The sequence below is a fragment of the Lissotriton vulgaris genome, chromosome 4_1 (genome assembly GCF_964263255.1).
Source record: "Lissotriton vulgaris chromosome 4_1, aLisVul1.2, whole genome shotgun sequence".
In the NCBI taxonomy this organism is placed as follows: Eukaryota; Metazoa; Chordata; class Amphibia; order Caudata; family Salamandridae; genus Lissotriton; species Lissotriton vulgaris.
The window spans coordinates 1,738,335,869-1,738,360,359 of record NC_141691.1 but is presented as its reverse complement, the minus strand read 5'-3'; the positions used below and the strand labels follow the sequence as shown (position 1 = coordinate 1,738,360,359).

The following is a 24,491-nucleotide window of genomic DNA, read 5'->3' as shown; positions in this document are numbered from 1 at the left end:
TGGTGGCCTATTATACCCCTGGTAGAGCACTCAGTTCTTCCAGTAAAAGCTTGTTAGTTCTCCCTCGTATATCTAAGGCCAGATGAGGCGGAAGGTCCTTTCGGTTCCTTGCACCCAGACTTTGGAATACGCTCCCCAACTACCTTAAGGTGATCTCTTCCCACACTCTGTTCCGTAAAGCACTGAAAACCTAGTTATTTCAAGAAGCCTATCTCTAATTCTTCCTTAGGTGATTTTGAGTTTTCCGCTTACCATCTTCCAGCGCCTTGATGCCTACAGGTTTAGTTGCGCTATTTACAAATTTCCCTTAATAATAATAATAATAATAATAATAATAATAATATGACTCCCCTACTCACTGGAGCTCGATAAGTAGGTACCCCACCACCAGTTAGCAGACTGATACTCCGCTTCCCACATAAGCTGCTTCATAAACCTGTTGATGTCAGCATGACCTAATGACATTCTTCTTCAAGAAATGGGGATGGCTCCGCCCTTCCAGTGCTTCACAAGCACCAGCCATGTCAACAACAAAAGTGTTTTTCCACTGCCACGTTGAATAACTTCCATTGTCAAGCTAGGCATATTAGCTTTGATCCGGAGAGCATAGGCACAAACTGCCTGGGTATGACATTGTGACGAGCAGTAAACCTACACTTGTTGTCTACGGCCAACTTCTGAAGAGGCAAGGATGAAAGAAAGACATTCCTATTGGCACTCGCCTGCTTAGGTGCTGCAAATGAGCAAGAAGAGTGTGACCTAAAATGCTGTGGTTAACATAGTGAGGAGGTCATAGTACTCACTTGGGCAGCTTCATGGTGGCCTTTAGGTAAATATGCTAAGGGTATGTAAGGTATTGAGTTTATTGTTTACTGCTTGCTTCCCTAAAAGACTGATTAGGCGCACAAGAGACAAGTAGAATCTGGCCACTTACGCCCTTTGATGTGCTTGTAAGTTGAAGCGTTTTCACGTTCCTTTACATTACGAGGTGATCCTCGGTGACAGCGGCTTCTGGAGGCCTGGTCCAAGTTTAATGCAACAGGTTCCTCAGAATTTCTGCCTAGACTGTTTTGTAACCAAAATGTGAGGCGTTGGCCATTGGTTAATTTGCCACTTAAGTGACACAGACTCCTTTCTCTCTTGCCCTGAGGGTGATGTAAAGGATGGTAGCATATTCCCTCTTTACTGGGAGCCAGGACAGCTGTAGAGGACTGGGTTTACTTTATTTTCCTATCATCTGTAAGTTTTTAATGGTCTTTGCCTGAAGGATATAGTGCACTGAATTGTCCTCATGGATGCTGGAGGATACCCCCTTTCCCCCAATAAGAGTTGCAGTGTTTTGTTGATGAGCATGGCTTGGAGCTGTTGGGTAGATTGAATACCCTGCCACTACTTGAAAAGTGATGCTAGATTTAGATCTTTGAGTGGATAAATAATACTAAAGGGACAGTTTATCTTATTAAGCAGATCTATTTTGGCACAATGTACTGCTAGACAATAGTTCTTCAGCCACTCCTGAATAGCCAGCAAAAGGTCTGAAATGGCTTTCCTAGCTGAAATGTAGATGTTTGGTGCCGTGTCCAGTTTCAAAATCAGTCTCTTTAAGTCCCAAGCTCTGAGGCTTTCGCTCCCCCCGGACACAATAGATACCCTGGTACCCTAGCGAAATGATTTCCAATCTCCGGGGAGCCAGATGCCTTACTCTATCTTGGCGTTCGGATCGCACCCTCACTTCAAAATTCTTCTCTTATTAAATACAGTGCCCTGCTTAAACTTGTCAAAGCAGAATTAGGGCAGTGGTCGCATTACAGATCTCCTGGCTGGGGAAAATTGCAGCGTAAACACACGTTTTTAGCAAACCCCTCACCCACCCACCTACCTAGTAGGTGGCATGCTTAATCATCGGGGGGCCCAGCCGGACCACCTAATGTAATCCAGCTGTGCTTCAACGCCTGAGTTACAGCGGAGCTGGTTGTTAATGTGACAAGAGTGAAGTGCTATGTGAAGTGCAATTATGTGACATTTTTAACACATAATTGCACTTCACATAGCACTTCACGTCCAAGCTGGGGAACTGGATTAGAGTTTCGGCAACGACGCCCAACATCCTGTGATTTTGGGCAAATCACTTACTGAATGTCCTCATGTAACAAAACAGGTGCTATGTAAAACGCTCTGATACCCGATAACTTTGGGTCTAGTTGGCGCTATATAAAACTCAAAACAAAAAAAAACGATATTTAAGTACCTTGATTTACAAAAGGAAGCTGTAGATTAACAGAAAACCTCCCAAGTCTTTTTGATTGGAGTATTAGTTGATTTTTCACTGTGGGGTCTCCACAGCTCATTTGAGGTTAAGCGGAGTTGCTCCTAAATCCAACATTTATTTATTTCTGTATTATTTTTAGGAAAGTCACACAAGTACACAGCTCTTGATTATCACTGACATCGGTCTGAAGGGGCTGGTGGGCATATGTTAGTGCTTCTTTGTAGAGATTGTCATAAATCCAGAAAAATATAGAGAGCTGGTCTATGCTTTAGTCATGAACGGCTTTCAGAGATAGACGAGAAAGTGTATTGCAAAAGCAATCCTTTTCCACAATTATAAGAAAAGGAATCCAGGAGGCAGCAGGTAATCCGAGCACATATTTATTGCCTTTCCAAGCTTCAATCGGTATATCCAGAATGCCAGTAACTGTTCTCTCTCTTGCTTATATTCTGACAACACGCATTCAAAACCATACAGCTCACGCGGCATCAAACTACATCCTACTCGCACTCGCGATACATTCAAACATACACACACGCTCACAACATACATCCACTCACACACGCGACCATTCAAACATAAACACATACTCCCGACAATCCATGCTCGCGCTGTTATTGTTCTAAGTTGTCATGTGCGTGAGTGCGACCACGCCAACTTGAACAACAACAGTATACCACACACCTCCCTCCTTTATTATGTGTTTTAATGTTAAAACAAAGTCTTTAAATTTGATAGGTAAGTTATGAACTCTTGAACTTCTCACCAATTCAGGATGACCCTGGACAAGGGATTCATTAGAAGAAACCACTATATCTTTTGGTAAAACAGAGCCAGATGTATCTGTGTGTACATTTGTGACATCTAAAATGCATTTGAATCCTCATCTGAATCCTTCATGCCCTGAAACTTAGATACTCTACTAAGATTCCAAACACTTCCATCATACACTCAAATAGCATTCTTAAACACTTCAATTACTTCTATAGGATCAGACCATTTGGATAACCCTTTATGCACAAAGGAACCTTTTTTTAACCTCACTAAATCACCAACTTGAACAGACCTGTCACTTATTTTCTTATTTTTCAACAAACCCTCTTTCATTTTCTAAGCTTTAACCTTCCTACGGATTTCTTTAAAATCAGTTTCAGCAAAATCAATCCGTGCTTTATCCTTATTTTTTAACCACCATGGAACCAATTCAGTACTATTTTGTTTGCGTCCCCTAAGCAGTTCTAAAGGAGATAATAACGTGACAGCATTAGAGGTTGTTCTATAAGAAAGCAACATCGACTGAAGAGCTTTGTTCCAACATAAACCGCCTTTATCAGCCAGTTGAATTGCCTCTTTGACAACCATGTTAAATCTCTCAACCTGACCATTAGCTTCCGGATAGAATACTGCAATTCTCCTATGGGTTATGCCGCATCTTGTCAAATAATTCTCCATCTGTTTACTGATAAGCTGCGGCTCATTATCTGTTAAAATTTCTTGAGGAATGCCCTCTCTGCAAAAGATTTCATCCAAACACTGTATTATGATATCAGATTTTACTTCTTTAACCATCTTAATCTCTGGCCATTTTGAAAAATAGTCTATTAGTACAATGCCAAATGAATGTTGCTGTGGAAATATGCTAAACGGGCCAATAATGTAAATTCCAAGTTTATTCCATGGTGACATAGGTAAGTCCACTGGTTGTGGAATGGTCGACAAAGCTTGGACTGACTTATCACTATTGTTGCATAACTTACAATGAAGTACTTGATGCTCAACATATGCATCTATTCCAGGCCACCAAAAATTATCTTCAAGACGTCTTCTCGTGACAGAAATACCAAAATGTACCTCATGCGCAAGGTCCACAAACAATTTCCTGAGATTAAAAGGTGGAATGAATTTATCACCTCTTAGAATGATTCCATTCTCTATTGCCAATTCATCGTTAACTTTTTGATAACTAATTAAATCCCCAATGACTTCTTTCTCATCAGGCCATCCATGCGGTATAAATTCCTTATTTTCTTTTAGTTCTAGATCTTTATCCATTTCATTATTCAACGAAAGCTCTTGTCCTACAGGTCTCTCCCCAAAAACCAAATTCACATCACTTACCACATATGCAACTTCACACTCATCAGTGTCAATTTTGTCAGAATCTTTGCTTGGTAATGGAAGTCTTGACATACAATCCGCATGTACATTGGATTTCCCAGGAACATATTCTAAAGTGTACTGAAAATGTTGTAGCCGTGATGAAAGCCTTGCCAATCTTGAAGACAAAGTGCGACCACCACCCGGTGACCAGATGTGTACAAGAGGTTTGTGATCACTCTTGATAGTGAATTTTGTCCCCCATATAAACTGTCTAAAGTGCTCAGCATCCCATCCTAGTCGCCAATATTGCAAAAGCAATCCTTTTCCACAATTATAAGAAAAAGAATCCAGGAGGCAGCAGGTAATCCGAGCACATATTTATTGCCTTTCCAAGCTTCAATCGGTATATCCAGAATGCCAGTAACTGTTCTCTCTCTTGCTTATATTCTGACAACACGCATTCAAAACGATACAGCTCACGCGGCATCCAACTAAATCCTACTCGCACTCGCGATACATTCAAACATACACACACGCTCACAACATACATCCCCTCAAACACGCGACCATTCAAACATAAACGCATACACCCGACTATCTATCCCTGCTCGCGCTGTTATTGTTCTAAATTGTCATGTGCGCGAGTGCACCCACCCCAACTTGAACAACAGTATACCACAAAGTGCCCTTGATAGATTGTGCGGATGCGGTCTCAAAGTGATTTTGCTCATAAAGTTTGTTGGAATCGAGTATAGTGATGCTAGAACCCTAGTTGTACGCCACTCAAAATATGTGAAATGTAATCTGTTAGTAAGGACTGGATTGATAGGGTAATGATCTCATCCGCATCTTCAGCAGTTCGGATGAATGCCCAGAATTAACCTGGGCGTTCCACACGGTTTCGATCAAGCTGTTACCTGCTTGGTTGAAGGTGATCACTTGTGCCTACTAACCACCTCTGAAGCTTCAGTCCGGTGTTACAGCCCAGATTTGAAAATCGATGTTGGGAGCGTTTCTAATGCCCCAAATCTTTTTGTAAAAATATAAAAAGAGAAAAATAATCTGGGTCTAGTGCATCTTCTGACTTTGCAGCCGTTTTAGCCATTCTCACAACATTTCACTCTTATGCTTAATGACACCTGAATTGATTCTTTTTTTCTGAATACAATTTTTAATTTTTTTAAAGTTTGGCTCAGTTTTTTTAAAGTGAGTGCTATAATCCTTTTTTAGTAGTCATTGTCTGGTAAAACTACTGGAGATCAGATAACTTAAAAATTACAATAAACAAATGTTGACATTTGTGACTTACATTGTACTTTGGGTTGAATTTCTAGTACTATAGCATTGTATAGCAATGTACGTACGGCTGGTTGTTTTGAAGATTGTGACTAGTTCCTTTGCACTAGCACATTGTAGACAAAGGTAACAAAACCAAAACCCAGAGAGCTGGAGACCGCCTCAGATGGGTGCGGTGCAAAACACAGACAGATATGCCAATTGTACCAAGGTCAGCCATGTATGCCTTTGCAGATGATGTAAGCGCGTGTAGCACCAGTGTGTTAATAGTCCTAGTCTCACGAACATTCCCACATGAGATTCAGCACACTTAAGTGACTAGGGTGAGAATCGCCATCAAGAGAAAGAGCAGCCAGGATTGTCCATGTTTATTAACTCAAGTTTTCCTCAAGTGATCTGGCCATGAAGTTAAAATGCATCATGTAAGGATTGTGGCTGATGCTTTCAATCAGTGCTGGAGAATGGAGCTTTGGGCACAGCACCCAGTGGGAGGAAAGTTTTAAAGAACAGTGAGAAACTTGCAAAGCAGTGGCCATCAAACCCTGCGTCCAAAAGTTAACTTAACTGGGGTTCCATATCCTATCTCTAGGACTTGTGCAGCGTTAGCTCTACCAGAAGGCTGGTCATTAGCCAAATTCTGAAGGCAAACTCCACCCATAGTGACGAATTGTGCCCTCCTATCAGAGAGGAGGTCTTCACCCTTATTTCTTGCCCAGACAGCCGTCGACAATGTGAAACCTTACATGTATTGTAGTTGGAGCTTATTTCTGCATGTTTCAGAGGCAGTGGATCCTGAATCCTCGAACAAGAATGAGCCTTCTATTCAGGATACTTTGTTGTTCAAAAGACCAGAGGGCTATCTAGTATTGGACCGGCTTGATGAACCTCCTCATGAAAGAAGGCTACTTCCGGATGGATACGTTTATCAGGCCTTTTGTACACCCTTGGCCGGAGTATGTATTTTCTTACTTTTATACACCAATTTGAAGTACCTAAGGTTTCTGGTGAGAAATAGTTCATTACAATTGCAGGGGCCTTCCCAGACAGCCTAGTTTCAGGATTATGAGGGGTCTTAAGGGACATCTGAGTATGCAATGGCCCTTTAGGATTTTTCAACAAAAAGGAATACGTGCAGATCCGCTTTCCACATTTCCAAAATACTGGGGGACATCCTTATCACATGGCACAGATCGAAATTCCCAGCTTTGGTGCAAGTGTCTTGATGCATGTGTAGCATTAGAAGACCACCACGAACATAATTTGGGGACTATAAAAGGTTGTGTCTCACAGAATCCTACATACCAATAGGGCCATGCTTGTGCCTGCTAATGAACACCGTTCACCTGCTTAACACCCGATTCTGTCACAGAAACAGTTTCTTGTTAAAAAATAAAAAACAACACCTTGAGAACTACGAACTCAAACTAGCATTTAATGCAAAATAGCAAACAGCACAGCAAAAAGTCAAAGACAATTGTAATTTCTGCTGACTAGGACTAAAATTCATAGAAATATGTATGTTTTCTCACAACACACTTCAATGAACTGTGACGTAACACAAATAATGCCCCCCCCACACACACACACACACACACAGATCACCACCACCTTCGCAGAATGTGATGTGATGTGCTCTCATCACATTCTATTAGTGGGTGGTGGGTCATTATTTTGTGTGACGCCACAGGCATTGAAGCTGAATCACGTGACTGTAGCTTGTTCTTCTCAGTGATAACTTGACTAGTGTTCAGGTGGCTGAAACCTTATCTAGTATGCAGGCGGAAGGATCTTCCCTGTGAGAGAACGCTGAACGGCCTTGAGGGGGAAATATCCTTCTTATGTAAAGAATCAGTCTCATTATTCTCCCCAAATCCCACTTCCACTTGCTAAGTTTGAAAGTGAAGTAATGCTGTTAGGTAATATGCAAGGTAAAATTCCCGGAAACAAGTCAGAGGATGCATGTTTTCTGTCCAGGGAGGACCTGGCTTGGCAGTTCGGGCTGCACTGTTCCCATAAGGAACAGGATCAAGACTGATTTGCATATGGCTGGCTCTAAACTAGGGTGGCATGGGTGAGCAAAAGAACAATGGATTTAACCCAGGTCTCTTGACTGGGTGTGAGTGTATGATTTATTCTGCATTCCATCCATCATTTGTTTGCGTAGAACTTTTCGCCCTAAGCCCTATGGCAACTGGGCCTGCTAGAACCACAAAAAGTGGCAAGCATTTTCAGTGTTAGAGGAGTCCAGGCCTCGAACTAATTTAAAAGATCCATATTTGCTTCTAATAGTTGATATTTTCAAGACTATTTGTGCGTTTACCAACACCGCATTGTACGAGAGTATATTTGCAAAACACAGACAACATTTGAAGTTTGTTTTCAATCTCGTCCTATTCTAGTGGCCTATTGAGGAGCTTTCTAAGAGGAGTCCAACCTTGCATCTAATTTTCCCTTCACTTGGAATATGTAGGAAATGCCTATGCGACCTTTGTTCTCAAATTCTGCTTCAACTGCTCAAGGAATCCATAAAAGTAGCTAGAAATCGAGTAACAAAATAACCCTGATAGGGAGCAAATAGTCAGCCCTTTCCCGGTGTTTTTACTTATGGGCTAATGGTTTTGTATCCATTGAGGTGTTTCAGAAACGTTTGAGAAAGTGTGGGTTAAACGCCTAAAGAATGAATGAGGGAAAATGAGACTAGGGAATTTGGGAGAACATGATAGCCATGTGCAGAGTTCTAAAGGGGGTATGATGTGTGATTAGATTTATGCTCGATATACAAGGACATGTGAAAATGTAAACAGTATACCTGGAAAATACACTGAAAGCGTAGTGTTGGTTGAATAAAAGTACATTGGTCATCTGAGTGTCTGTGTAACTGATTTAGTTGCTATGCAGAACCTGAATTCCACATAAAGCCCAGGTGCATTGGTGTTGATGCCTCAAGGTGCTGCAGGTAGAGCTGATGGAGTGTCCGCATTTGAGAACTGCATCCTCTGGTAGCAAGCACCATATGAATAACCGGAACAGTTAGAATGGGGCATCTTCTGTAACAGCCTATGTACCGGCATCTGCCAATCCCATTGCCAAGATTTCTTGCATAGTCTTGGACTTTGTGCCATTTAAGATTAGAACAATCTCAGATCACATGGAACTTTGGAAAGTCCTTAAAACTCTCCTATTAATCTTCTCATGATTTAGCCTCTGATGACTGCACTAATGTTATGTAAAGGTTGATAGTGCACTGAGACCTCCTACAGGACAAGTTGCTGCGTGTCACAAACGCAATCAGCATTAGAAAATGTTACCAACTCACCCCCCACTCCCTAACTGCCTTATGCAGGCTGAATTCCAGATCGTAGAAAGATTTTGCTGCCGTTTAACTGTGCTAGTGAGCTCTTTTACCAGCCTGAGGGAGCGGAGTGTGAGTTGGCAGCTTTTAGCTATTGAAGAGGTTGACCGAATAAAACCAGCATTTGCAAAGCCCAAAATATGTCAGCCTCTTCCAGACCAGAGTTAAAAAAAAAAACCACAAAAATCTATTTCCAACTTTTCTAACATCACTCTTTTACCATTGGTATGCTGAGTTGTCACTCATATTATGCTCCCTCCCACCAAAGCACAAAGGATAAATCCACAAATCAGTCCCCTCTAGCCATTAGATGCTTTCACTTTGAATGACTACATTTGACCCTTTCACATGTATATTTACATCAAAAAATTGTTGCCCAAGAATAGAACTTTTTTGTTTTTTTGGACCAGTGGTTCCCAAATGTTTTAGAACCACAACCCACCCTTTAGAACGACAAACTTTTGAGACCCACCTACCTTTAATGGACACGAGGAGGGGTGGTTTTGAATGTATCTAAAGCGATGGTGCTGCATTGACATTTACGGACCGCACATTTCCATTATAATGGACACCAAATTGGCATGCATACATTACTCAAATGATAATATGTGAAAATAGGGTCTCAGTGAATTTTTATCTTTGTGCATTACTAATTAAAGTGGCTTTTGGGCCTATTACAGTCTCTGTCTTCAGGACACCTGAGAATTACAAGACGTTGTACTTCATTTTTGTTTTCCTAATAGCTGAACCCATACAGTTAATTACATATATTTAATTTTTTTGTTTCACAAAAAAATACACCTTAAATTTAAAAAGTCCTTTCACTTTGCAGTCCGAGAAAGAAAAGTAAACACAAATCCCATGTTAAAAGAATAAGCAGCGACTTGTCAGAAGGCATAGACTGATATTTGACCTCTGTCGCTTAAGCATGCAGATGTGAGAAGATAAACCCATAATATAAATGCATTTTTATTTAATTGCTTAAAATTTCCTGACCCACAAAAAATGGGTTTATAACTAAGGCTCCCCGTTTTCCCTTTTTACAAATAAATACAGACAGAAAACAATGTGTTTTCTGTCTGCATTTATTTTTAAAAGTGGATAAATACAGAAAATTGTATTCCTTTTAAGTGACTTTTCGTGCTGTCTTTCATGAATTATAGCCCAAGAGCTGAGCAGATGGACAGCATGGGAAATTAAAAACACAATGACATATTTTTTAATAACTGCAGGTGTCAACATACATTTGTGGTATAATGATAATAATTTCCAGTGTTATGTAATATTTGGCAGCTTAAATAGCTAAAACAGTACAGACCTCAAAGTAGGAGTGCGCGTCTATGGGTTAAATAAACATGTAAATGTACAGTTTTATACCTTTTATTCATACACAAGACACAAAATAAATATGGATAAATACAGATAAAATGGCCCAAAAATAAATATGATAAATACAGGCGGAAATAACACAATTTATTGGAGTAAACATAGTGTATGTCCATTTTTATGTTGAAGTCAAACCCCCTCAACTTTGTAAAGTAAAGTTGAGGCAGTTGCTTTGAAATTGAGAAGGAACGTAGTAAGTACTTGACTTACTGTAGCTACGTAAAAGGCCAGACCAATTGGATTTGCCAATGCTTGTTTAGGAATTCCGTGAAGAATACCACAGGGCATTCATTCATGGTAAATCCATGCAAAGGTTAAGAATAGTGGGCCATATGTGGACTAGCCAGCTTTGCAGTTGTGCAAGAGTCTTTCTTTAGTAGAGTGATCTCGGTGTCTCACCTCAGTATTGCGTCCTCTAATGTTTTCATTAGGGGTGCTGTTCTAATTTTTGTCGAAACATGAGCCACGGGAGTCTGGTATTTTCTGCAGCAGCCTGTGTATATCTCAGTAGCAGGGTAGAAGCACTAGGCTCACTGTAAGAAGTATTTGTACCCTCTAGTTCCAAAGATTTATTGTGCGAGACCCATAGTCTGAAGTGTAATGTAGCAAGAATTGGCAAAGGCAAACGGTCTGGCCTTGGCTGACAGCCTTTTGGTTTTGTAAATGTTTGCTTAAATTTGTCAAAGTTTTTACAAAACATTATTGTGGTAAGACATGCCAGGCTTTCGCCAATATCAGAAGTAAATTGGCTAAAAGCAAAATCATATTTTTGGTCTCAAGATGCGCACTTTGCTATACTAATCCCTTGCACTGTAGGTAGCTACTTTGTTGTAAAAGAGCGAAATGCCTTTTCTCACAGTGAAGTTAGCCAGTGGCTGAAGTGAGCTGCCCCGTGCTGTGTGCTGCAGTGGCCAGAATAAAAAGATGAATTACTCAAAAAATAGACCAAAGAGGATGAGGGCTAACTGAAAGAGCCCGTAAGTAAGTAAACAATGTATATTTTTTGTAAAATCAAAATGTCGTTGTTAACTCCAGACCTAAAGTGCATTGGCAAGCCCAGTAGGTCACACTTTTGGGAATTATTGGACTTTAAAAACAAAAACCGTTGCAGGAAAGCCTTTTTTTTTTTAAATATCAGCGAAGGACCAGGTTAGGGAGTGAGTGAGGGCCACGCAACTTATAGGGTAGGCAGAGGGAGAGCAACACGGAGGGGCAGGGGAGAACGACATAGAAGATGGGGGAAACAGAATATGAGGAAGAACAAGACTGGGCAAAGGGAGAAGCACACAGGTGAGACACCAGAACATGAATCCAGGTGGGGGAGAGGAGCACAAAGAGAGAAAAGAAACATTGAGAGGCGGAGTAGAGAAGATCACAGGTGACCGAAGAACACAAGCTTTGCTTGGGAGAGAGAAGCACGAGACACATCTTGAAAACACATGGTATCACATGAAGTGCTTAACCCCTTCGATGCTGATGACGAGCTCGGCTCGTCATCAGCCACGGGTGACGTGTGCGGATGACGAGCTGAGCTCGTCATGTATCGCGGTATTTAGAAAAATGCCGCACAGCGCAAAAATCACCGCAGCAGCGATGCGGTTAAGCTAAAAGAAAAAAGAATTCACTAGAAGTCAGCATGGGAAGTTATGAAAGCCAGCCAATCTAAAAAGGCAATGCTCTAGGAGAGGGACAAACACAAGATTGACAAGCTGTAACATGGAAAGACATTAAGTGTAGGGTGACCAGCCATCCCGGTTTTCCCCGGACGGTCCCGGTTTCCGGAGCAGTGTCCTGACACTTTGCTCCAAATTACAGAAATGTCCCAGTTTTTGTGCGGGGGACATTTCTCTGCTTACTTCGCACAGGTGCTGAGACGGGTCTCTATCGGACTCTCCATTATTGCCCTCAGGATGAAGAAAAAATCTTACCACTGCAACAATACCACCCTGCACTGCCTTCAAAGAGACCCGTTATAGTTCTTTCACAGTCTCATCATTCCAGAACTGAAGCATTTTCAATGTTATGTACAATAAAGCCAAAGTTGTTGCTTATTTATCTTATGCAGCAACTGACAAAGCTAATAGTCCTGGCTTGTTGTAGGTGTAATATTACATGTTGTATTATTTCTCTGAATACAATGACAGAAACAGCAAATTTTTCAGGCGGGACACCATGGTAAGCATGGATTTTTTAGCTTATGTGTTATAAGCCACGCCCTAATTACATCGGCCACACCCCTTTGAGAGACCTTCTCTAGTTTTTTTTATCCCACTTCTGTCATGTCACCTGGTCTTTATAGAGTTCTGTATGGGACTTACTTGCGCTGCCCTGTTTGGGAGCGCTGGGAGGGCACAGGGTGCATGAGGGGTTGAAGGACGTCTAGGGGGGGAATCGCCGGAGTGGTGATGTGGTCAAGTTACTGCAGCCTCCGAGCCTGCTTGGGTAGTATTTCTACTACATCTGAAGGCCCTGTGTGACGTAGAAGCAGTGAAACGTCTGCGGGTGCATTTGTCTCATGGGACATGGTTGGGTGAGATACACAGGGTCAGAGGCGAGCTTTGCTTACTGTGACCTACAACTCGTCAGTGCTGTAGTACCCTTCTCTGCACTAGTCAGACCACCTACCTTGGAGGAAGTTGGGCGCTGGAGGGTTCGAACAGACGACCAGAAATGCTGCCATGTAATTGGACAGTAACTGTCCCCTGAAGAAAGGCAGTCCCCAAAATGCACTTGGGGAAATGTTTTTGAGCACAATGTCATGGGGTTTATCACAGCAAAGAATGGATGCATGCACAGTGCCTATAGGTATTTTTTAAGTTGCTCAACAGGAGACATTTATGTTTGACAGCAGCTTGCACAGAGCGGACATCACCAATAACATACTGCATCTATTTTAGAGTTCGCCCTGAACCTGAGAAATGCCACAGTTCCCTCATCTGAGAGGCAGAGACAGGCCTATAGTCCCATCCCATCCAACACCTCAGAGGGCACAGACAGTCCTTCTCTCATACATCTCCTTATCTCAGAGACACAGACAGACCTACCTCCTCAGCCTTTACTGCATCATAGTGCTTTTTGTCTCACTTTCTCTTCCTTCTTCACCTGCTCAACTTCTGGCATGGGGAAAGCTTTATAGCCATTTTGCAAGTTGCTTGTTTGGAGTCCATTCTTGCCATTGTTAAAGCAAAAACCCTACATCCTATAATGCACATGCTGTTAACTTAAAAATCCTTTGCTGTCTGTTTCTCACATCTGATTTGTCGTCTGTAATTCTTCATCTGTGTCTTAGGAGGTAGTTGTCATTGTAGTCCTTTTTCTATGTCTGAAAGCTGTCAAATAGTCCTACTTTTATGTTGACTGTTACTGCAAAATGCAGTCCTACTTCTAGGTCTATGAACTGTCCCTATTTATTTGTTTTGAGAATCTGGTCACCCTAATTGAGTAAGAAAAAAGCACGCAAATTAAATTGATAATAAAATCAACCAATGGTGCGGAATCGGTGAGCTGTAATCCCAGGTAAGCTTTTGGTAAGCCCACAATAGAGCTTTTGAAACCAGACATATTTAATATAAAATATTTTTGCTAATTCGTTTTAGTTAAATAAACTTTTTTACTTTCTCTATACTTTTCGAAAGAGAAAATGCACAGTCTCAGTGTAGATCTACCCCTATGGTAAAGTACAAGAAAGATTATAATAGTTTGGTAAACTTAATAATAAGTTAGTAAAAATATTTTTATGTAAATACTATTGGAAGTGAATGTAAATGTACCGGAATTTATATAACGCAAATCACCAAGCGGTTTCTAAGCGCTTGCTTAGGGAACCGTCCTGGTATTTCCCTGTGAGATAACCCCAGCAGGGTATCCGCAAGGTGAAAGCCAGGCATCCCACCACGAGGGGCCGTTGTGGAGATTAACCAAGCTATTGCCCAGAGTCGCAGAGTGTGAACCCGTGAATCGAGTAGGCACCGGAGCGAGAATTGTCGAGTCCATGGACATTTTAGGACTCAAGACCCCGCAGAGCCGGGAATTGAACCCTGGTCCCGGGCTGACCTCTGCTTCCAGGTCTGCCTCCTCTAACCAGTGAGCCACACTTCTCCACACAGTGATCCAATATGAATGCTAATGTGCAGGTCTTACCTGCATATATGGCACTGTATGTAATTGTTTAAATGTTATTTTTTAAAGTTATCTCAAAAACAACTTTGATAAAAGAAGTATCTCAAATAACTATTGTTTTTTCTTCAAAACAGGAGCTTTCGGAGTAGACGACGAGGATGATGAAATATTGATGACATCTCGAATATTTCCCGACATCCCACCAACTAGTGATGCTCCAAAAGAGGAAACTACTCTTAAAACGCAGTCTAAGATACCTGCCCAAACAAAGGTTTGTCGGCCGTCCCTTTGTATCATGTCCGAGATGGTTTGATGTGTACGCCTTTGTGTTATTGTTGAGCTGACATTTGTGTTGAACACTTCTCCGTCCGTTTCTGAAAACATTGCAATAACAAATGGACATTAGAGCCACATTCATAAGGTAATTCAAATCATGTGTGACTAGTTACTTACAGCAAAAACAATTGGCAAATTCCCTCACAAGGCCATCCCCTTCTCCAAAGAGAATCATAATCATATTTGCTGTCCTTGACACTCTTCAGTCTGTACTTGGAGCCCATCTGCTTCCTACTGTGGCATTCCAACATCTCTTTTCACCTCTACATTGATGATCTGCTTTACCTGAAAGCCACATCACCTGTTACATTGTCATAGACACTTAAATGTCCTCCAGTCCCAGATCGCACTGCATCCATTCAGCATGAACCCGCTGAAAACCTAGGCACAGGCATAGATATTTCTATTATCTTGACTATTATCTAAGCATCTCCAAGATGTTAATGGATATGGCTACCTTTATATCAAATAACTACTTCCTCTTCAAGGGCAATTATTACCGATATCCATGTGGTACCACCATAGGTGCACCCTTGTCCCTTCATATGCCAATCTAATGAGAGGGTTCTATAAAAATAAATCAACGCCTAGTCTCAAGGATTGAAAGAAATTAGCCATCCGAAGAATTGGTGAATTCGTTAAGGCTAAAATTAAACTGCTGTATTAATATTAACTATATTAAAACTGCATTAATGATTATGAGAATTAGGAAAATATGAAACACTCAAAGCATTGCATAATCACCTTAAGAAGAGATGGATTTAAAAAGCAGGGATGACTATCCAAACTCTAAAGCAAATATGGGACAGTTTGCAAGGTCTAATATCGCACATAATGAAATATTTCTCCTAATGCATTCTTGAATCACAGTGGAAGATTTAGGACTATTGTTAATATACAAGGTCACTATAAATGCTGGACGCAGTATTTGAAAACTCTCTGTCCCTGTCACTTAAAAGGACGTTTTTGAGAGAAGAAAAACTTAGAAACAAATTAATGAGAATTATGTGCAAACCTCACAGTACCGCCAATTTTTTTTTCTCTTGTAGTTATTGTAATGTATGCTCCTTTGAACGAATTAAGTAAGGTTATAGGTAGTAATAGTAGAACATTTAATATCCTGTCTTTCCTCAACTGTAGGAGTACTCATTGCGTCTGTGTTGCACGGCCTCTGTAGTCTTTTGTAAGTGGGCAGCAGAATACACTAACTTGAAATAAAAATTGCTGAACACAATGGCACCATCAGAAGAGAATGCATGAACTATCGAGCAACAATATATTATACGGAGCATCACAACTGCGATTTGTCTAATTGAAGTGTAATGAAAACATAACATGACCTCCATTAGAAGGTAATCTCAAATTGAGATGACCACAATTACTATCTAAAATCATGATAAAACTGGCAACGATAAGATGATAAACTGTTTGAAACTGGATGAAGGACTAACTTTATTCAAATTATTAATTTGATTAGTTGTAAAAGGTAGAATGTAGATGTGAGTTGTTTACCTTATAACGAATCAATCAATCAATCAAGGCATTTATAGAGCGCACTACTGACCCGGAGGGTCTCAAGGCGCTAGGGGTGGGGGGGGGGGGGGGCGCTACTGCTCGAACAGCCAGGTCTTGAGTTTCTTCCTGAAGGAGAGGTGGTCTTGGGTCAGGCGAAGGTCGGTCGGGAGAGTGTTCCAGGTCTTGGCGGCCAGGTAGAAGGACCTTCCTCCTGTTGTCGCTCTTCGGATGGCGTTCAGAGGGCGTTGCCGTAGTCCAGTCGGCTGGTGACGAGGGCCTGGGTGACCGTCTTCCTGGTCTCGGTGGGGATCCACCGGAAGATCTTCCGTAGCATGCGCAGGATGTTAAAACAGGACGCGGAGACTGCGTTGACTTGTCTGGTCATGGAGAGGGAGGAGTCCAGGATGAAGCCCAGGTTGCGTGCGTGGTCTGTCGGCTTGGGTGCGGTGCCCAGGGCGGGGGGCCACCAGGAGTCGTCCCAGGCGGAGGGCGAGGAGCCCAGGATGAGGACTTCCGTCTTGTCTGAGTTCAGTTTCAGGCGGCTGGTCGTCATCCACTCGGCTACGTCTTTCATCCCTTCGCGGAGGTTGTTTCTGGCGGCGGCGGGGTCGTTGGTCAGGGAGAGGATCAGCTGGGTGTCGTCGGCGTAGGAGATGATGTTGAGGTTGTGTTGGCGTGCGATGGCCGCAAGGGGGCTCATGTAGACGTTAAAGAGGGTGGGGCTGAGCGAGGAGCCCTGAGGAACGCCGCAGATGACTTCCGTGGCTGCAGATCTGAACGGTGGTAGGCGGACTCTCTGTGTCCTTTCAGCGAGGAAGGAGATGATCCACTCCAGTGCCTTCTCCTGGATTCCGATGTTGCTGAGGCGCTGCACTAGGGTGCGGTGGCAGACAGTGTCGAACGCCGCAGAGAGGTCTAGGAGGATGAGGGCCGCTGTTTCACCGTTGTCCAGCAGGGCTCGGATGTCATCGGTGGCAGCGATGAGGGCGGTCTCGGTGCTGTGGTTGGCTCGGAAGCCAGACTGTGAGGAGTCGAGGGATCCATTCGTCTGGAGGAAGGCGGCCAGCTGCTTGTTGACGGTCTTCTCGATGACTTTGGCTGGGAACGGGAGGAGCGAGATGGGGCGGTAATTCTTGAGTTCGGTGGGGTCCGCTGTTGGTTTCTTTAGTAGAGCGCTGAGTTCGGCGTGCTTCCAGCTCTCAGGGAAGGTGGCGTTGTCGAAGGAGGTGTTGATGATGTCCCGCAGGTGGGGTGCGATGACAGTGGTGGTGGGGGCAGGGGTCGGTCGGAGATCCGGAGTGGATAGAGTTCATCGTGCAGATGGTGTCTTCTGTGTTTATCTGGGTCCAGGCGCTGAGGGTGGTGGTGGGGGGCGTTGGTGCGGTCGTTGGGAGCGTTGTTTGTGGGCTGAAGCTGTTGTGTATGTCAGCGATCTTGTTGTGGAAGTAGGAGGCGAGGGAGTTGCAGAGGTCTTGCGATGGGGTGATGTCGTTGTTTCCGGCGTTTGGGTTGGAGAGCTCTTTCACGATGTTGAAAAGTTCCTTGCAGTTGTGTGCGTTGTTGTCCAGCCGGTCCTTGAATGCTGTTTTCTTGGTGGCGTGGATCAGTTGATGGTGCTTCCGGGTGGCGAGCTTGAGTGTGGTCATGTTGGCTCCCTTCTCCAGGCTTTCTCGAGCGCTCGGCAGTTCTTCTTGGAGCTCTTGAGTTCGTCGGTGAACCATGGGGCCTTCTTGCTGCCGGGTCTGCTAGGCGGGGTCCTGAGTGGGGCGAGGTCGTCTGCGCAGTTGCTGATCCACTTCGTGAGGTTGTCGGCGGCCTGGCTGGGGTTCGCTGAGCTGGCGGGAGGGTGCTGGCTCAGGGAAGCGGCGAGCTGGTCTGCTGTGATCTTGTTCCAGTTTCTTCGAGCAACCTGTTGCTGGTGGTGGTGGATCGTGGATCTTCTGAAAGTGAAGTGGACGCAGCTGTGGTCCGTCCAGTGGAGTCCGGTGGTGTGGCTGAAGACGATGTCCTTGCTGGATGAGAAGACAGCGTCGAGTGTGTGTCCGGCGAGGTGGGTGGGGGTGGTCACCAGCTGCTTGAGTCCGAGGTTGGCGAGGTTGTCAAGCAGAGTGTTGGTGGTGTTGCGGTCGTTGTTGTTCTCCAGGTGGAAGTTGATGTCCCCCAGGAGGATGTAGTCAGCGGATGGGAGGGCGTGCGGGCTGATGAAGTCGGCGATGTCTTCGCTGAATTGTGTGCGTGGTCCCGGGGGTCGGTAGATGAGGGTGCCACTGAGGGTGGTTTTGGGGTCCGTGTGGATCTGGAAGTGCAGGTGTTCGGCGGTTGTCAGGGTGTCGTCGGTGTTGGTCGTGATGCGGATGGTGTCCCTGTAGATGATGGCGATGCCTCCTCCAGTCTGGTTGCCTCGGTCTCTTCGGGTGATCTTGTAGCCCTCTGGGATGGCGATGGCGATGTCGGGCGCTGAGGAGTCGTTCATCCAGGTTTCCGTGAGGAAGGCGACGTCAGGAGCTGTGGTGTCGAGGAGGTTCCAGAGTTCGATGGTGTCTGTGGACGGAGCGGGTGTTGAGTAGGATGCACTTGAGGTGGTTGCTGCTGGTGTTCGGCTTGGCGGGTGCTGGTGCGGGGCAGGTCCAGATGCAGGAGAACTTGCAGGCGTGACAGCTGAAGGGTCCGTGGGTTCGTCTCGGGGTGGCTCGGTAGCATCCCGGGATTCGGCTGGTGTTGAGTGCGTTGAGGGTGGCGGCGTCATACGTCCGGCGGGTGGGCTGGGGTCCTCGGGGGCCAGGGGTCCTGGCACTGGGCGCGGACGGGCGCAGACTGGCTTACCTTTGGCGCACCTTCGCCGCTCAATCGGTGCTCCCTCTGCGCGCGTCCGCTGCGTGGTCGCTCAGGGGGCGTCATAAGAAGGGGGACGGGAGGGCGGGTCTGCTGGGCTGGGCGAGCGGCTGGGCCAATGGGCCGGTGGTGGGCGGGGCCGCAGGGGGCCAGCGGCGGGAAAAGTGGCGAGCGGGCGGCTCAGCTGTGGCTGGGCCGCTGGGGGGGCGACGGTGTCGGTGGCGGCAGGCAGGAGGCTGGCAAGGAGGCTGTCTGGCTAGCAGGATCAGCAGGCGAAGGAGCAAGGGGGTGACCCGGCCTCGAGAGGCACAGTGGTCACTCCCGCGGCAACCAGGCTCTCCCCTAAGAAGGGTGACGGGAGGGCGGGTCTGCTGGGCTGGGCGAGCGGCTGGGCCAATGGGCCGGAGGTGGGCGGGGCCGCAGGGGGCCAGCGGCGGGAAAAGTGGCTAGCGGGCGGCTCAGCTGTGGCTGGGCCGCTCGGGGGTGCTGGGGGGGCGACTGTGTCGGTGGCGGCAGGCAGGAGGCTGGCAAGGAGGCTGTCTGGCTAGCAGGATCAGCAGGCGAGGGAGCAAGGGGGTGACCCGGCCTCGAGAGGCACAGTTTATTTTATTTTGTGTGTGTGTGTATATATATATATATATATATATATATATATATATATATATATATATATATATATATATATATATATATATATATATATATAGTGTGTGTGTGTGTATATATATATAATATATATATATTATGTATGTATTAGTTTGACTTGGTAGCCATTTAACTTGATGCCTAGTGTTTTTGTTATTTGTAAAATTATGTCTGCGTTTATGTAAGACAAACTTTCCATTCTTGTTTTCATATTTTCGGAGGAATGTATGGTTTGTAATTCCATTTGTACTGGTCACGTTTATAATAAATCCAAGAATGTGTATAGTCAACTATTTGTAACAGTGGCATTGTTAAAAAATCGAGTCCAATATATTTGGCATAGTCCTTCTTCGTGCTCTTCCATCACTCACTTTGAGAAGTTGCTGTCCTTCTGAGCTGGAACATTGACAGACCAACATTTCTACAGCAATCAGGGAGTCTGATCATGCTGCCAAGGATGCTGCCACCTAATCCGTATTTTATTGTTTTGTTTTGTTTTGTTTTTTACTTTATTGGAGGTATTTTTGGAGTGTGGCCCAGCACTGTGCACTGCAAAACAGGCATACATGTGTACACAAGAAGCATTCAGTTAACTTACAATAAGAAGTCAGGCAAAACAAACTGTTGAAAATATAATTATTTCAGAGAGAAGGAAGGCGAAGAAGAGATTGTGGCCAGAAAAGGAAGAAGATAGTGAAAAGTAGGTTTTGACATTCTTCCCTGAACTGCACCGGTGAGGGAGAAAGTTGGAGATTCAGGGAGTGGTTGTCCCAGAGCCTTCTTGGTCCTTACACCAAAAAGACTTGTTGGCTTATGGACTTCATGCTTGGCAAGGAATGCGTTCCTAGTAGAGCGTGATCCACCAGAAGCGTTCCTTTTGGAGGCTAGATCATCTGGTTTTCTCGGGAGCTTTGTATAACGCACAACTGTTAAAGAGTCTGTCAGCGAGAGGGAGTCAGGATAAATCTTCGAAGTAGGGTAAATGTGCTCAAACTTTGGTTGGTAATTAATTGAGCTGCTGCCTGAGAAACGATTTCATTAGTATTAATGTGAAGTGAGTTTATTAAGAAATCACGGATGGCAATGAGATGAGCGTTACCTCTGACAGTGTGTGAAAGGACGCGGGAAGTCTGGACTGTGGCTTGGTAGTTGGTAGCAGGAAGAGAGAGCTTAATTTTGCATTATAACAGTAGAGGGAACCAGCTGATTTGTCTTGATGTGATGTCAAAGACTAAAGAGGAATTATGGCAAATTCTAAGGATTTGGTAGGGGATGAGCATCTGGGGAAGAAAAAATAGAGTTCCATATTGATAATCGAAACAATTGTCACTCGGGGGTGACCAAAGAGGCCATACAATGTTAGTGCTTTCCCCATATGTTGCTAAAATTCTTTTCTGGTGGATTATTTACTTTTCAAACCCTTCAATGTGATAGTCAGGTCAGTACACCGGACCAAGTGGGGCTGATTTTAGCTGGTCTGAGCAGGGTTCAAGGCAGCATTGGAGCTATTTACTTGTTGGGAGTGTGTCTATCATGCTTTTGTTTGTTTCTGTATGTGTATATGGGATGCCAATGTAGAAGGTCCCAGCGCGCACAGTGTTGTCATCATTTGAATATTGCAGCAGATGTAGAGGTGAAGGAGAATGCTTGATAGTTGAGCCTTTGTAGCGGTGGGCGAGAGAAGTGAACTATGATTGGCTTGAATCTTCCGGCACATAGGGTGAAGGTCAGGGGCTGTAACCTTTCCTGTGTCTGTGAAGATACCTTCCTTTAAGATATCCCTTGAACTTACAACGCTTGTGTGCAAGCTACACCCACACCCTTCCTTATTGTCCTGTCGCCGGCTAGTCCCCTCAGGAGCTGGTCTCATTTCAAGGTCTCCTAGTGTGAGCACACCCTGACCCTATTACAAAACAACAATAGCCATAGCGCCAATAGACTTATTCACGCAGCACCCAATAATTAATTAGTTACACACAAGCCTCCCCGGGTTCAGATAAGAGAGTTCCCAGAGGAAGAAACAATCTATTAGAGTGCGTAAAACCAGTGACAGTAGTTTGATTTTAGAACCATCCGGCACTGCTCATTAAGAAAACCACTCTGCTACAGACCGAGCTGCTGTAGCCTCATGAACCCACATTGGAACACATTTTGGTTGCAGAGCATACTTGATTCTTTATCAAGGTGTTGAATGCAGGCTCCGCATGATGTCTGGAATCCATAGCTTGGAGGCTGCGCTTGATGTTTGGAATCGTCGCAATGTGCTGCGCATGATGCCTGGAATGTGTAGCAACGTGCTGCATACAGGCTGTGCTTGATGCCTGGAATCCGTAGCACTGTGTTGCATGTGATGCCTGGAATCTGTAGCAACATGCTGTATGCAGGCTGTGCGGGATGCCTGGAATCTGTAGCAATGTTTTGCGCGGGATTCCTGGAATCTGTAGCAACATGCTGTATGCAGGCTCTGCGTGATGCCTTGAATCTGTAGCAATGTTTTGCGCATGATGCGTGGAATCTGTAGCAACGTGCTGTATGCAGGCTGTGTGTGATGCCTGGAATCTGTAGCAACGTGCTACATGCAGGCGGTGTGATGCCTGTAACCTGTAGCAATGTGTTGCACATGATGCCTGGAATCTGTAGCAACGTGTTGTATGCAGGCTGTGTGCGAGATGCCTGACCTATGTAGCAATGTTTTGCACGTGATGCCTGGAATCTTTAGCAACGTGCTGTATGCAGGCTCTGTGTGATGCCTGGAATCTGTAGCAATGTTTTGTGCGTGATGCCTGGAATCTGTGGCAATGTGCTGTATGCAATCTGTATGTGATGCCTGGAATCTGTAGCAATGTGTTGCACATGATGCCGGGAATCTGTAGCAACCTGTTGTATGCAGGCGGTGCGTGATGCCTGAAATCTGTAGCAATTTCTGATGGATACATCTGCCAGTGGATTCCTCACCTTGTGAATATCCCCCTGCGTCAGCAACATTAGGAAATTATTTTGTAGCTCTTCACGCCGACGTGGACGACGTCACAGAACGCACGACTTCGCGCATGATGCAACATGTATGCAGGCGGTGCGTGATGCCTGAAATCTGTAGCAGCAGCTGCATGCAGGCTGTGTGTGAAGCCTGGAATATATAGCAAATTGTTGTGCATTATGGCTGGACTCTGTAGCAACGTGCTGCATGCAGGCCGTGCATGATGCCTGGAATCTGTAGCAATGTGTTTCGCGTGATGCCTGGAATCTGTAGCAACGTGCAGAATGCAGGCTGCAAGAGATGCCTGGAATCTGTAGCAATGTGTTGTGTGTGATGGCCGGAATCTGGCCAAGTGCTGTGTGCAAGCTGTACATGATCTCTGTAATCTGTAGCAATGTGCTGCGCATGATGCCTGGAATCTGTAGTAAAGTGCTACATGCAGGCTGCCCATGATGCTGGAATCTGTAATGTGCTGTGTATAGGCTGTGCATGGTATCTGGAATCTGTGGTAACGTGCTGTGTGCAGGCTAGGCTGTGCATGATGTTTGGAATCTGTAGCAATGTGCTGCATGCAAGCTGCGTATGATCCCTGGAATCTATAGCTAGGTGGCTGTACATGATGTTTGGAATCTGTAGCAACATGCTGTGTACAAGCTTCACATGTCTCTGAATCTGTAGCACGTGCTGTGTGCAAGCTACACACATCTGTGAATCTGTAGCACGTGCTGTGTGCAAGCTACACATGTGTGTGAATCTGTAGCACGTGCTGAGTGCAGGCTGCGCACGATGTCTCTAGTGTGTACGAAATGTTGCATGCAGGCTGCATGTGTTCTGGATTCTGTTGAAAGGTGTTGTGCTAAGGATGTACATGTTGTCTAGATGTAGGATGCACATGAAAATCGGTGCATGCTTGGCCACTTTGTGACGGTCTTTCTGTATAGTGCTCAAAAACAGAAATGTGAGAGTGTTATGGCTGGACTTATATTTTGACCTATAGTCGATACAATGGCAGGATGTATGTCGTAGATGAAGGTTTGGATCACGTGCTTCAAACATTTGTTTGAGGTCACAGGTGCTGCTATTGCATTCTTGTTAACATACATGTTCGAATGTTGGTTACATGTCTGTGTTGATTAATGTTTCCTGCTTTTAATCATTATTTTTATGATTGCAGGGACCGGATGAGATCGACAAAGTTACCGTTCCCAAGAGCAACGCCGATAACAAGAAGCGCCAGTTTGAAAAAGTTGAAGACGTCGATGTGACCACACAGAAACACTCGGAGGGCTTCTTCCATAAAACAGAAGTGCTGGCTGGTGAGTAGAACTTTTAGGGTGAAATATGGTATTTATCTGATGTTTAATTTCCAGGGATAAGGAAAAGAGACCAAAAGAAAACTACAAAAAAATAGTTATGCAGTGAATTTTCATGTTCCGGAATCCAGATGAGTTTATGAATCCAGATGTCTTTTATAGCCCATTGTTGAACAGCTGGGATTAGTATTCCACACTGGATAGCATGCCTAAAGGTGGAACATCTTGGCTTACCAAGATATGTCTGACATTTTAAGGCTTCTCAAATACTTAAGCGTTTAAAGATTTTAATAAGAGTGCGTTAAAATTGTTTTTAAAATTTTGGAGTCTGCCGTTTTAGTGCGGAACAAA

The 24,491-nt window shown here is 44.4% G+C and overlaps 1 protein-coding gene across 1 annotated transcript in view; it reads left to right on the top strand.

Annotated features, from left to right (window-relative positions):
• The window catches only part of SDC2 (syndecan 2), a 225,274-nt gene that overhangs the window by 190,824 nt on the left and 9,959 nt on the right, over positions 1–24,491 (top strand). The window contains exons 3-4 of the mRNA XM_086966034.1: positions 14,657–14,793; positions 24,002–24,143. Coding sequence (XP_086822160.1) covers positions 14,657–14,793; positions 24,002–24,143 — 279 coding nt within the window. The remainder of the gene's footprint in view (positions 1–14,656; positions 14,794–24,001; positions 24,144–24,491) is intronic.